Source organism: Euwallacea fornicatus, chromosome 9, assembly GCF_040115645.1.
Source record: "Euwallacea fornicatus isolate EFF26 chromosome 9, ASM4011564v1, whole genome shotgun sequence".
NCBI lineage: Eukaryota > Metazoa > Arthropoda > Insecta > Coleoptera > Curculionidae > Euwallacea > Euwallacea fornicatus.
Window position 1 is genome coordinate 2172090 of NC_089549.1, and position 10967 is coordinate 2183056.

Sequence of the window (10967 nt, forward strand, 5' to 3'; positions counted from 1 at the left end):
CGCAATTTCGATTTTAACGCTCCGACTCCAAAATCGGACGGACGAGCCCCGACGGAATCTTCCACGGTCTCCACGTACGTTCCGACTGCTGCTGCTGCTGCCCATGGGGTCTTAATGCAACTTTTCCTTTTCGTCTCAAATTTAAGCTCTGTAACTCCTTTACAGACCTCGTGGTAATTGGAAACTTCATCTCGTTGGACATTAAAAGGTCAGGTCAATTTTCCGGAAAATTAAAGTTCAAGGGGGGCAGGAGGAAGAAGGGGGAAACGGGGGCTTGGAGGGGGGGGGGGGGTTAACGGTGTCGAAGAGTTAATAATAATTGAATTCGTCTGCAGTATTGATTTTGAAATAAGTTGTTTGGAACGAATTGAACGCGAGCCGTTCATTCATTTTAAAATGTTTACTTGGAGGAGAGTTCGAGTCATTTGTTTGGATTGAAACTTTCACTGAAACAAATTGCGCGTTAATTTTTTCGATTAATCTTTAACTGTAATTTAACTTCGCGGATCTGGAATGTTTCCGTCTTGGATGCGACTGATGATCCTGGATTGAAGTTCGCGTCGTCGCAAGTGGGTGTCCGACGGCTTTTGCCCGTCGTTCTGACGTAACAAAATTTTGGTCGAGCAATCGAAAGGACAGTGCAAATAATAAGAGAATCGAAGATATATGTTAAAAGCTTCCAAGAGCCCCGACAAAGCTGCCTGAAAATTTTGCAAATTTCGAACGTTGCTGTGATGTCTGAGAATATCAGAGGATTTTTTTCATCCAGAGTTTTTACTATTTTCTATCCCTTTTCGGTCACTTATCAGGCATTTTTCAAATCTGGCTTCTAACACCCTCCTCGTAAGTTATCAAAAAATGAGTCGGGCTTGTTGGCATCTTGAACTCATTTCTGCGTTCAGAAATATCGATGACTCCTACAAGAAGTGAATAGCACCAGTCCTAATCCTACTTTTCACTCAATAATTTTCGTGTAACTCTAACAATTAAGCCTGAAATTATACGAAGAGCTCTCAGAGTAGTTTGTTGGCGACAGGTAGAATTCAACTAAACAGACCCCATTAAGTATTAAGTCAATAAAAAAAATTCATATCTTTAAAATTAAATCCTTCAGCTCAATAAGGTTTTCATCCCTATTTAGCTCATAGCTGGCATTAAATGGGGTAGAAGTTATATGGAATTTGCTCAAGAAACTTGGCTGTTACAGACAGCAGTCGTAGGTCATTACTCATCACTTCAAGTTCGAGACTCAGGTCTTAGTTATTAAGTTAATTTGAAAACTCATAACTGCACGGCTACATAGTTCAAATGAGTGATTTTTCCAGCATTAGTTAGTAGCAAACTAGTTTATCTGCGATGGACTGGAGCGTGCATGAGGTCGTCACATTAACCCGACACTCAAGTCTTTGGCATTAAGTCAATTTAAAAGTACAGTGAAAGTCGCGAATAACGACGTGAGTGATAATAAGTTGCATATACCGGGATAGTCCCAGAAGTACCCGACTACACAATAAAAATAAATTGTTGAAAAATATTACATTATTTCTTAACACAGTCTCCTTTGAAATTGACGCACTTTTCCCAGCGATAATCCTTATTTATAGTAAAAAACTTCGAATGTTTCAAACTCAACGTCAGACTACATAGTCCTTCATTATTGGCAAATCTCTTTCCGCCGAGCCATTTTTTCAAGTTTAGAAAATAATCTAAGGGGGCTAAATCTGGCGAATAGAGTGGACTGACCACCAAGAATTTTTCCTTTAGGGAGGCCATCAGTGAAGATTATTCTACTTGCACCTCGAAAACCTGAAGTCACCCCCTCGTTGGGTCTACCCCTGTAAATTCCTCTTAGCAGCTGGCACGACCGCGTTTAAACACTGCCACTTAATATTTTACAGTCGTTAACGAAGAACCAGATTCTGCACAGAGTAGAATCTCACTCCGCTTCGATATTGGATAGACAAAGACCTTTCAAATTGAAGTATTGGAAAGCGATGACCAATTTCCTCTATGTTCATAAAATCTTTAAAAGCATTCATCAAGAACTCCATGGCAAGTCGGGTACTTCTGAAACTATCCTCGTAACGACCCTTTTCACCCGGCCCCCTCGCCGCGGTTATATTCGACTTTCGCTGTACGTAACTTCCGAGCTTAATTCTTTAACTTGATAATGCTTGTTGAACTTAGCAGCAAGTGGGGTAGAAATTGTGGGAGGATGGCTCGATCAGGTTCACTGTAACAAGGAAAAATATTGAGACCCTGTATGTTAAGTTAATCGAAAGATTTGCAACCTGCTCTTTTAATCTCAATAGTTTGTGGAAATTAATTAACACATAGTTCACCCTAGTTGAGTTGGATATTATGCGACGATTCGTTAATTTATTGTGCTGTGGTAGTTAGGGGTGTGAAGTGCTCATATTAAAGCCATACTCAAGACCTCGGCACTAAGTCAATTCGAAAATTTATAACTAAATTCGACTCAATAATATATTTTATTGATTCTGTTTATAGAGTCAATGGACGGTACGTGAACTACAGATACAGATCCCTAAAAGATATTACGCAAAATATCTATGTATATGTTTGAAAGATCATTGCTCTATAAACAAAATCTATAAGTTCTCTATTTCCATGTAAATTACTTGCAAAGTTACTAGGAGTTGGAGAAACCTAGCATAAAAGAGGTAAACTATCATAGGGTAGACACCCCAAGGACATTTCACACCCCCTTAAATTTCATGCTTACTTGCACTTCCAAAGTAGGTACCCTGAAACTTCGAAATGGATAGTGCCAACGTGATCCCTTTTTGACTTGATAGTTAATCTCCTGAGAAACAAATTATTAATGTGCCGCTAACTATAAGGTCAACATAATTTTCAGAGAAACAATGACCCGAACTAAGGCTCTATTTAAACGTTTCTATCGAAGCTAACTGGTAGTTATAATTAACAGCGCATCGGTCCTTTGGTCCGTTTTTTAAATTCTCGGTAATTTTACCAGCCAGATAAGAGTAATAGAAATGACGAAATCAGAAGCAAGCATTGGTCAATATTCACGGAAGTTACCTTGCTAGAAAAGTGTTGAGGAGGGTCTAACGGCCGCCACATTAGGGTAGATTTTACATTAAGTATTTTTTTATAGAAATAGACTAATGGATCGATATTCTGCTCTAGAAATTGTATCGATAAGGTTTTACCTCCCGGGTAAATAAACGAAGCTTTCTTGGACGTTGTTAAATGAATTATTAATTAATATTTAGTGATTGTTCATTATTTATAGACATTCAATACGCTATTAAAGATATATGGGTTAAAATTGAAACACCCTGAATAGGATGCCGCGGGGTTGAGCAAGATTTTTATTTTTATACAGAAATTAAAAATAACCGGGCATTTTCCTTTCAAAAAGGGGGTTCTCCTTGAGGAACCCAGAATAAGCCTCAGTCTGCCACCTTTGCTATCTTACCACTCTTCAAGACGCTTTCCAGTCCTCGGCTCTATCTCTCACATGTTGTGGCAATGTAGGTAGCTAAAGATTAATCATTTGTGGATAAATTTAAATCTCAGCAGTACCCCTGGACCATGTAATTTGTTTGTTAGATGTTGCAGTAGGATAGCTAGAATTACGAAGTTTAATCATTTAGTATATGCAGAACACAATTAATTAGGAACTGGAAACTAGAGAACAAACGATATCGTGGTTCCTAGAGCTGGATGCTTCGTCTAATTTTGACACTAACTTCTGTTAACTAATCCGAGGTTTATTAATTTTGCCCATTGTATAAATTTACCCAGGATTTAAGGCAAAGGAACCTTGTTAAATGGATAACAAGCCAAGGACAATTTTTTGGACCAAAAAGACGTAAACTAATCTAGCATTATCGAGCACAAGATCAAACCCAATATTTCATAGCTGAAGCAATTTCATAAATCACTGTCTTTATTTCGTCTTAGATTTATTACTGCTGGCGGAAAAATGTTCTGCTTCGAAAACATTAATCAGTTTTTCACTAATCCAGGGGCAAGAAATGAGTTATCAAAGCCAGATAGCTATAACGATCTTCATCTCTTGGCAATTAAGCAATCAGGAAATGTTTTAGGTGTGGAACGTGTTCCGAGACACGTGTCGATTCTGGAGAGTATTAAACAAAAATCCAAGTAAGCTAAAACGATGCGGAAGCGATAAGGATCCCGAGAGTCCAGATTGTGCCAGACTGTCTTGTTCCAACTCTGTCTCTCCTAGTAGCCTTGTCCCATGCAGCTGTCGTCCCACTGGAATGCTAGGTATAGGTAATAATCAATTATTGAAGAAAAGCTTAGTATTAGAGCGAAGTTTAGGTCGTCGATGGACTGAAGTGGATTTCGAAGAAGAGGAGGAGGATATGGAGTTTAAAGACAGCAATATCTCTAGTCCTAGCGAGGGACAGCCATTTAGGGCCAGGGCTTCCACTGATGGGCATTTGCAACATAAACCGTGGAAGTGGAGGTACGTGGTAATTTGTCGAAACCTTTCTAAAGAAATTCAAAAGGTAATTTGTGGAAGAGAATGGAGTTTTAGCGAGAGGCAGTTAAGCGATTGATAGGTGTGAGGGAGACAGGCTTCTCTCGTTGACTAACATGCAGTAAGCCTTAATCCGATGACGGATCATGTCAACAAAGGGGCTCGTTTTTCTATTGATGCGTTATAAAAATACCATTTTTCTCGTGGTGTTCATAGAGTTAAGGCTACAGTAAAATCTATCATGGAATTCGTTCACAAAAAACGCATTCAAATTTGCATATATGTGCGTAATTTGCGTTCTCCAAAATCACGTAGAACCGCACACATCCTCTGATTAAGGCGTACTGCTTGCGAGTCACCGACGCTAGCCGAATGTTGACAATGGAAGGGGAAACGGTCGTCTGTCTCTTTCGCACATATCAGTCGTCTAATTACCTTTCGCTTGCACTCACTAAAACTCGACATTTTGCTGAGTTGGTGAGTGCGCATGGGGGTATAGCAGCGAAATATTTGCTGCATAATTCAGAGGCTGAGAGAAAAAAACTTCCTTTGTGTCCTTTACAAAAAAAAAATATATTTAAAGCAATTCAAAAGGCAAAAAATTGGAATGGCAAGAAGTGGCAACATTTATTTAAGTTTCGAATATAAAAGGAGTTTACTGCGGTTTCAGGTATCGGCCGAGAAGTTCTGGAAACTCCACCGAGACAATTCCATTTTTCAACGCTGACAGACGGATGAGTATATCCATGCGAGGGAACAATGCTAGTTATTAATTTTTATTTCGAGCTTATCATTATTTTTGTATAGCTTATAGACCAACTTTCCAAACGAAAAGTGCCTTTGTAAAGCACCCCAGAACATCAGAACTTCTATAATAAACCCTCTAAAAGTTGGTTGTTTTGATTTAAACTTGTCCAAGAACTTGTAGCCTATTTCTGTTCAGGCAAATGTATTCAGCGTCACGATTAATGCAAGCACCCCTCTTATTTTGCATTAAATTTCTAGCCATCGAGAATACTAATTAATGTTGATATTTGTCTGGAAAACTTAAATTTAGTGCACAAAATTTAAATTTGTACGAAGCTATTGCACAATAAAAGAATCATCACCGTTTCGCTATTAATGCAAAGAATGGAGTTGCGTGAAATCGGATTAGAGACGATTTGAATTTCTCTCTTGACTTGATTTCTTTGTTGATTCACTTTAGAAATTTGTATTGGTACACGGATAGAAATAAACTGTAACTTAAATCGAATGGGACACGCTTTTTTTATTTAATTTTCAAGAATTCAAATTTTTGGAAGCACTCTGATTATTAACAGTAATAAACACTGATGGAAATTTTACTGTTACGAGTGCTCTCGTTCTTTTAAACAATAAATTTTTCATAAATTTTTAATCACTTGAAATTGCCACCGATTAAATGTTCCCGGCGTCGCCATCAACATGGGTTTCATGGGCGATAACGAAACAGATTTTTGTAAGCGTCGTCAAAGAAATATCATTGCCATTAGTTTCCATTGCCATCACTTTCCAACAGCCGCACTAGTCTGACTTGTCAAATGTTACGTTTTGTCATGAAGGGATCATGCAGACTGCGTGTACATTCGGACTGGCAAAAGGCTTCCCACAGACAATTCAGTATTTTACTGGCATAAATGAACATTTATTTAATACACTCAGCTTCATGTGAAATGCACCACCTAGTAATAATAATAATTAAGCTTTGTAATAATGACCATGTTTGCTGCCAACAGAGTATCAAATGATCTGATTTTCAGTCAAAAAGAAAGGACGCCAATGTTTTTTTAGTCATGGACCTTCTGGATTTTTTATTAAATTGTTAATATGTGAAATAATATTTACGTGGAAATATCAGCTTATTTTATTGCTAAACTGTCAACAGAACATTTTAAACTGTCCCATTGAGATAACATCGAAGTTTCTCTCAAATTTTGGATTTGAATAGAGAACGAATTGTCGGTATGAAAGAGGGCGAAATTGCTTTTCGTGCAATTGCCCAAAGAATGTATCGGAACCATACCACTATTGCGAGAATACGGTCTTCGTGGACGGAAGAATGGATTCGCCTCAGCACAGCACATGTTGCTTTGACCTCCACGATCACCTGACCTATGATCTATCGAACCTGTTAGGGGCATCATGACTCGCGGTTTTCGAAATTTACCGGGACCTCTAATATTTTGGGTGATCCACGACACCATCTTGAAGTAGTATGGAATGAAATACCCCAGGAGTATGTTGATTATTCATTATTATTAACTTTTTAATTACTAAATGTTGTTTTTTTTTACTGAAACTTTGTATATTGTTATAAAACATTATTTCGCTAAAATTATAAGACTTAATTATTATAATTACTGGGCGGTGCATTTCATACGAAAATGAGTGCAAATGGAACAACATTTTGAGTATTTGTCCAGCTAATTAGAACTCGAACTCAAGTTTGATCTGATAAAATTTATCTGTTTGTTAGCTTAATCATTGTTTTCGTAACTAAAGCACTCCACATTAACAAAAATAATTCCTTACGCTAAAGCACTTGGGGATTTTTGTTGTTTTTTGTTGTAGCTGATAACACATGAGGTCCTGTTATGTTATATATGACGAATTTCCTGTGAGTAGATTCAGTGATGAAATTACACCACTTAATTTGTTCACACACGATTGTTCAGGATTTTGAAGATATATTTAAGAATATCGTTGGAAGCATATCTTGAATTTTTGAAAAAATTGTGCATTTTGGAAAATTCATTTTTCATTACAAGATTTTGGTGATTCTGTAAAAACCACGATCAATTTCTAAAAGGTCAGAACTGACGGTTTCGTATTACTGTGCTTAGCGTTGCCGCAGGAATTTTGGATCATTTTCCTGCATATCTTTGAAGGAACCTTTCGCAGGCCTGGAACTTGGTGCTTTATTACCAAAAATCTTCAAAGTTTCATAATTATCGGTTGATTTTCCGTGGCTCCAGAAGGATTATAAAATAAAACGAATTTGGGACTTTTTCCTAACTTCTACATAGCGTTCGTTCGGCAATGAAATGTAGTTTCTACATATGTGAATTGTTGAGAATACCTATTAATTCATTTTACAGATAAAAAAAAAATGTATTGCTACTTTTCTTTATCACTTGCTCAGAGGGTTTGTCTAGTTTCTCAAATATTTAGAGAATTAATATCAAGAATCTCCAAATCGTCAAGAAATTTCTTTGAAGTCGAGAATAAGTTGTGCCTGTCAGATGCATAAAGGAGTTCTCAAGACAAATTTTCAAACCTTTTTGACGATTTTCATATCATTTTTAGGATTTTTTTGTTAATGAACAAATTTTTTGTTATATAGTTAGATTCGCTACGGAACGGCCGGAGAGATTTCTCGAAAACTCTTAGATGCACTTATATCGTTGAGATATATTAAAAAAAAAACAAAATCTCAAGTCGATATGATTTATCTTTTGATAATTGCTTGACAGTGTTTGTGGATGGTCTATTTACTTGATGTTCTCGAGGAACCCTAGGACATTTTGGAGATTTTTGAGGTTCGCCTTGGTTCCTCGCCAGATCTTAATTCAAAAAATTATGGGGAAACTTTTAAAGGCTTCATGTTTCTTTTTTAATATTCTTTAATTTTTATACATAGTTGTCTTTTTGACGCTTTTTTTCCGTATTGTCCTATCTAAAAACCACATCGTTGTACAATTGCTCCTAGAAAGGTGATGGAAGATGGTGTTCTTAGATTGTGGGCACATTGAAAAATTGATTCAGGAAAACATTTGCGGTAATAAAGAACTGGATTCATTGAAATAGATTGAGCACGCTTGAAGAAACTAAATCTTGATTATTTCTAAAAAAGTTTATCCCTATTGATGTGAAAGGCACTTTACATATAAGGCTCTTAAGTTATATAAAATGCATGTGTGTATGTATAATATGGGTAAATTCGTAAAAGAACATATATAAGAAGAAAATATTTGCTGTGATGTTGTCGTTGGTGTTCAAAATACAGCTTTATATATGTATAAATTGTTTGTTAAACATTTTAAAAGTGGAAATATCAACATGCCCTTAGGTATGAAAACCAGAAAGTCCACTTACAAGCAGCCAAACGCTTTATAAAGTAGGTTTTGTAAACTTATTCTTATTCCTAGTTATTGGCTTAGTCGTAATCAAAATAAGATATATCGAGATAAGATACCGATAACACAATTGTTCAGGTTAGCGTACTTATAGGTTAAGGTGCGTCTTGTTGATGTAGACCACGACTGAAGACAAGGATCCAGTTCGTGCCTACTCAATTTTGCCACCATTACATATCGTTTTCTTTAGTACAGGATAAGAGCTGCTGGGATCTGGTAAACTGGATATGTTAAAAAATCTAGGTGTTGACTGGCCATAGAGACGCTCTACAGCGTTTGTAAAAAGTACTACAACACGTTTGCAATTTTCCTAAATCTGATATTTTTTTAAAATGCTGAAACACGCATAATTTTATGCAAAAAGGGCATTTAGTGCACTAATTTCGATGTTCAAATTTTTTGCCCTTATCCAGCCATCCCTATTGACTTTTATTTTCAACTGAAAAGATACCCCTTGTAGAATATCGAACGGAAGGTAATTCAATAGGGAATACACGGAGTGCTCAGAACTAAAATTGTACATACAGTTTCCTTAAAAAATTAAACTTTTAGATACAACTTAAAGTAATTCACTATTAGATCACACTAAATTGAATTTCCTACAATAACTGCTCAAATCGGGCCACAATATCAATTTGGCAATGACACAGCCGCTCCTCTAACTCTTTTATGCCATTATCCACTGTTGCTTCTGTCGTTAATTCTAATTCTGTGTGAACTATAAGACGTAGGTTATCTAAATTTTATCGTTTATTTTTTCAAACGGAATCTTTTAAGTGACCCCATAAAAAAATTTAAAAATCAAAGGGCGTAAGGTCTGGAAATCGTGGCGGCCCTACTATTGCGTCTTTTCTACCGAACCATTTCCTCGGGAAAATGATGTCAAGGTACCCTTTCGCAGCCATAATATAATGTGGTGCCGGATCCTCTTATTGCTTTTAAACTTTACTGCTTGCTTTTTAAAGAAACTATTTCTGAGTATACCGTTGTATCCCTCATGAAATTAGTTATAATTGGATATACACCGATGAGCACTTTTCCATTTAAAAATAAGAAGTTAGCAGGGGTTGCTAGGTATGGGTGAAAAATTTGAACATGGAAAGTAATGCATTGAGAGCAAAAAAAAAATGTCACGGATCAAAGCATTATTTAAAACATCGCATCTGTGAAAGTTATAAACACTTTGCAGTACTTTCTATAGAGCTGTATAGAAGAGAATAGCCAGTATGTAAGGAATTATTAACGAGTCAACGATAACAGTTTTTAAATCTGTTTTAATCTAAAACCAATCCATCGAAATTTTCTATTAGAATTAGAACTATATAGATATATTAAAACATTCCATTATAAAGTGATTCTCAACGTTATATTTGTATGTATGTGCTTAAGTTCAAATAAATATGTTGATGGGTAAAGGTTATTTTTTTGCCGCTTCTAACACAAATTTCCAATCATAAATAAGTACTGATAGCCAGTGATTGTCAAAATCGATTTCATTCCCGCTTTACTCTTATCGATTTCTCTTCAGGTCCAGGCGTGACCTCTTTGTATGAGGAGTTGGACTATATAGTTGAATGCACCGAGTTGGGTTTCATATGGATCGATTCATATATGAAATTTCCTAAGCGGTAGTAGAATGAATTATTGATAGATAATTCTAGAGATTATTCGATTCCGTGACAATGCCCCATAAAACCTTGCTAGATGCCCCCACTTGTTCTCTACCTGGCAATTACGAATAAATCGGCATTAATATTTCTTTTTTTAATGTTCTCTGGATGAACGGTCAAATTTATTTTCAAGTTCGTTTAATCATCTTTTGCACTTTCGAGTTGAGTTCTTTCTAACTTCTGGTTTTACTCCTTTGTTCGTCTCCTCCGAAACTCTAAATTGAGTTTGGGACTACATTGACCTCCGATTGTCGCTAAAATTGGAGCGGATTTGATGAGGGCCAGTATATCTGTAATCGTCGTATTTTTTTAATGGTTTTATTCTCTGGAGAACATGCATTAAAAAATAAATCTCGGAGTCCGTGCTGATTAATGCGTAAATAATAATTGCCAGCATTTGCTGAAACCCTCCTGTTATTGCTTTCCAGAGATTCGACGTCGACCTTTCGACATCGAAAGATTGAAATTTTAATAACTTTCTAGGCAACTTCTTCTCATTCGTTGTTTACATTAGAGGCCCGACCAATCGAAAAACTTTTGAAAATTTCACTTTAGATCCCAAATTTGACCGTTAAGTTTCTGACTTCAATTTCTTTCCATTTTGTTTCATTCACGATGTTCTTCAATGTTCTCAAACCA

The 10967-nt window shown here is 36.4% G+C and overlaps 1 protein-coding gene across 3 annotated transcripts in view; it reads left to right on the forward strand.

Moving 5' to 3' along the window:
• The window catches only part of LOC136341022 (ras-related and estrogen-regulated growth inhibitor), a 44439-nt gene extending 34427 nt beyond the window's left edge, over positions 1 to 10012 (forward strand). For 2 of the 3 annotated variants that reach the window (XM_066285587.1, XM_066285586.1), the window contains 3 exons: positions 4101 to 4290; positions 4339 to 4486; positions 5172 to 10012. In XM_066285587.1, the coding sequence (XP_066141684.1) occupies positions 4101 to 4290; positions 4339 to 4486; positions 5172 to 5274 (441 nt within the window). In that variant the 3' untranslated portion in view covers positions 5275 to 10012. The remainder of the gene's footprint in view (positions 1 to 4100; positions 4291 to 4338; positions 4487 to 5171) is intronic. The other variant, XM_066285588.1, reaches the window with a different exon arrangement.
• Positions 10013 to 10967: the final 955 nt, after the last annotated feature.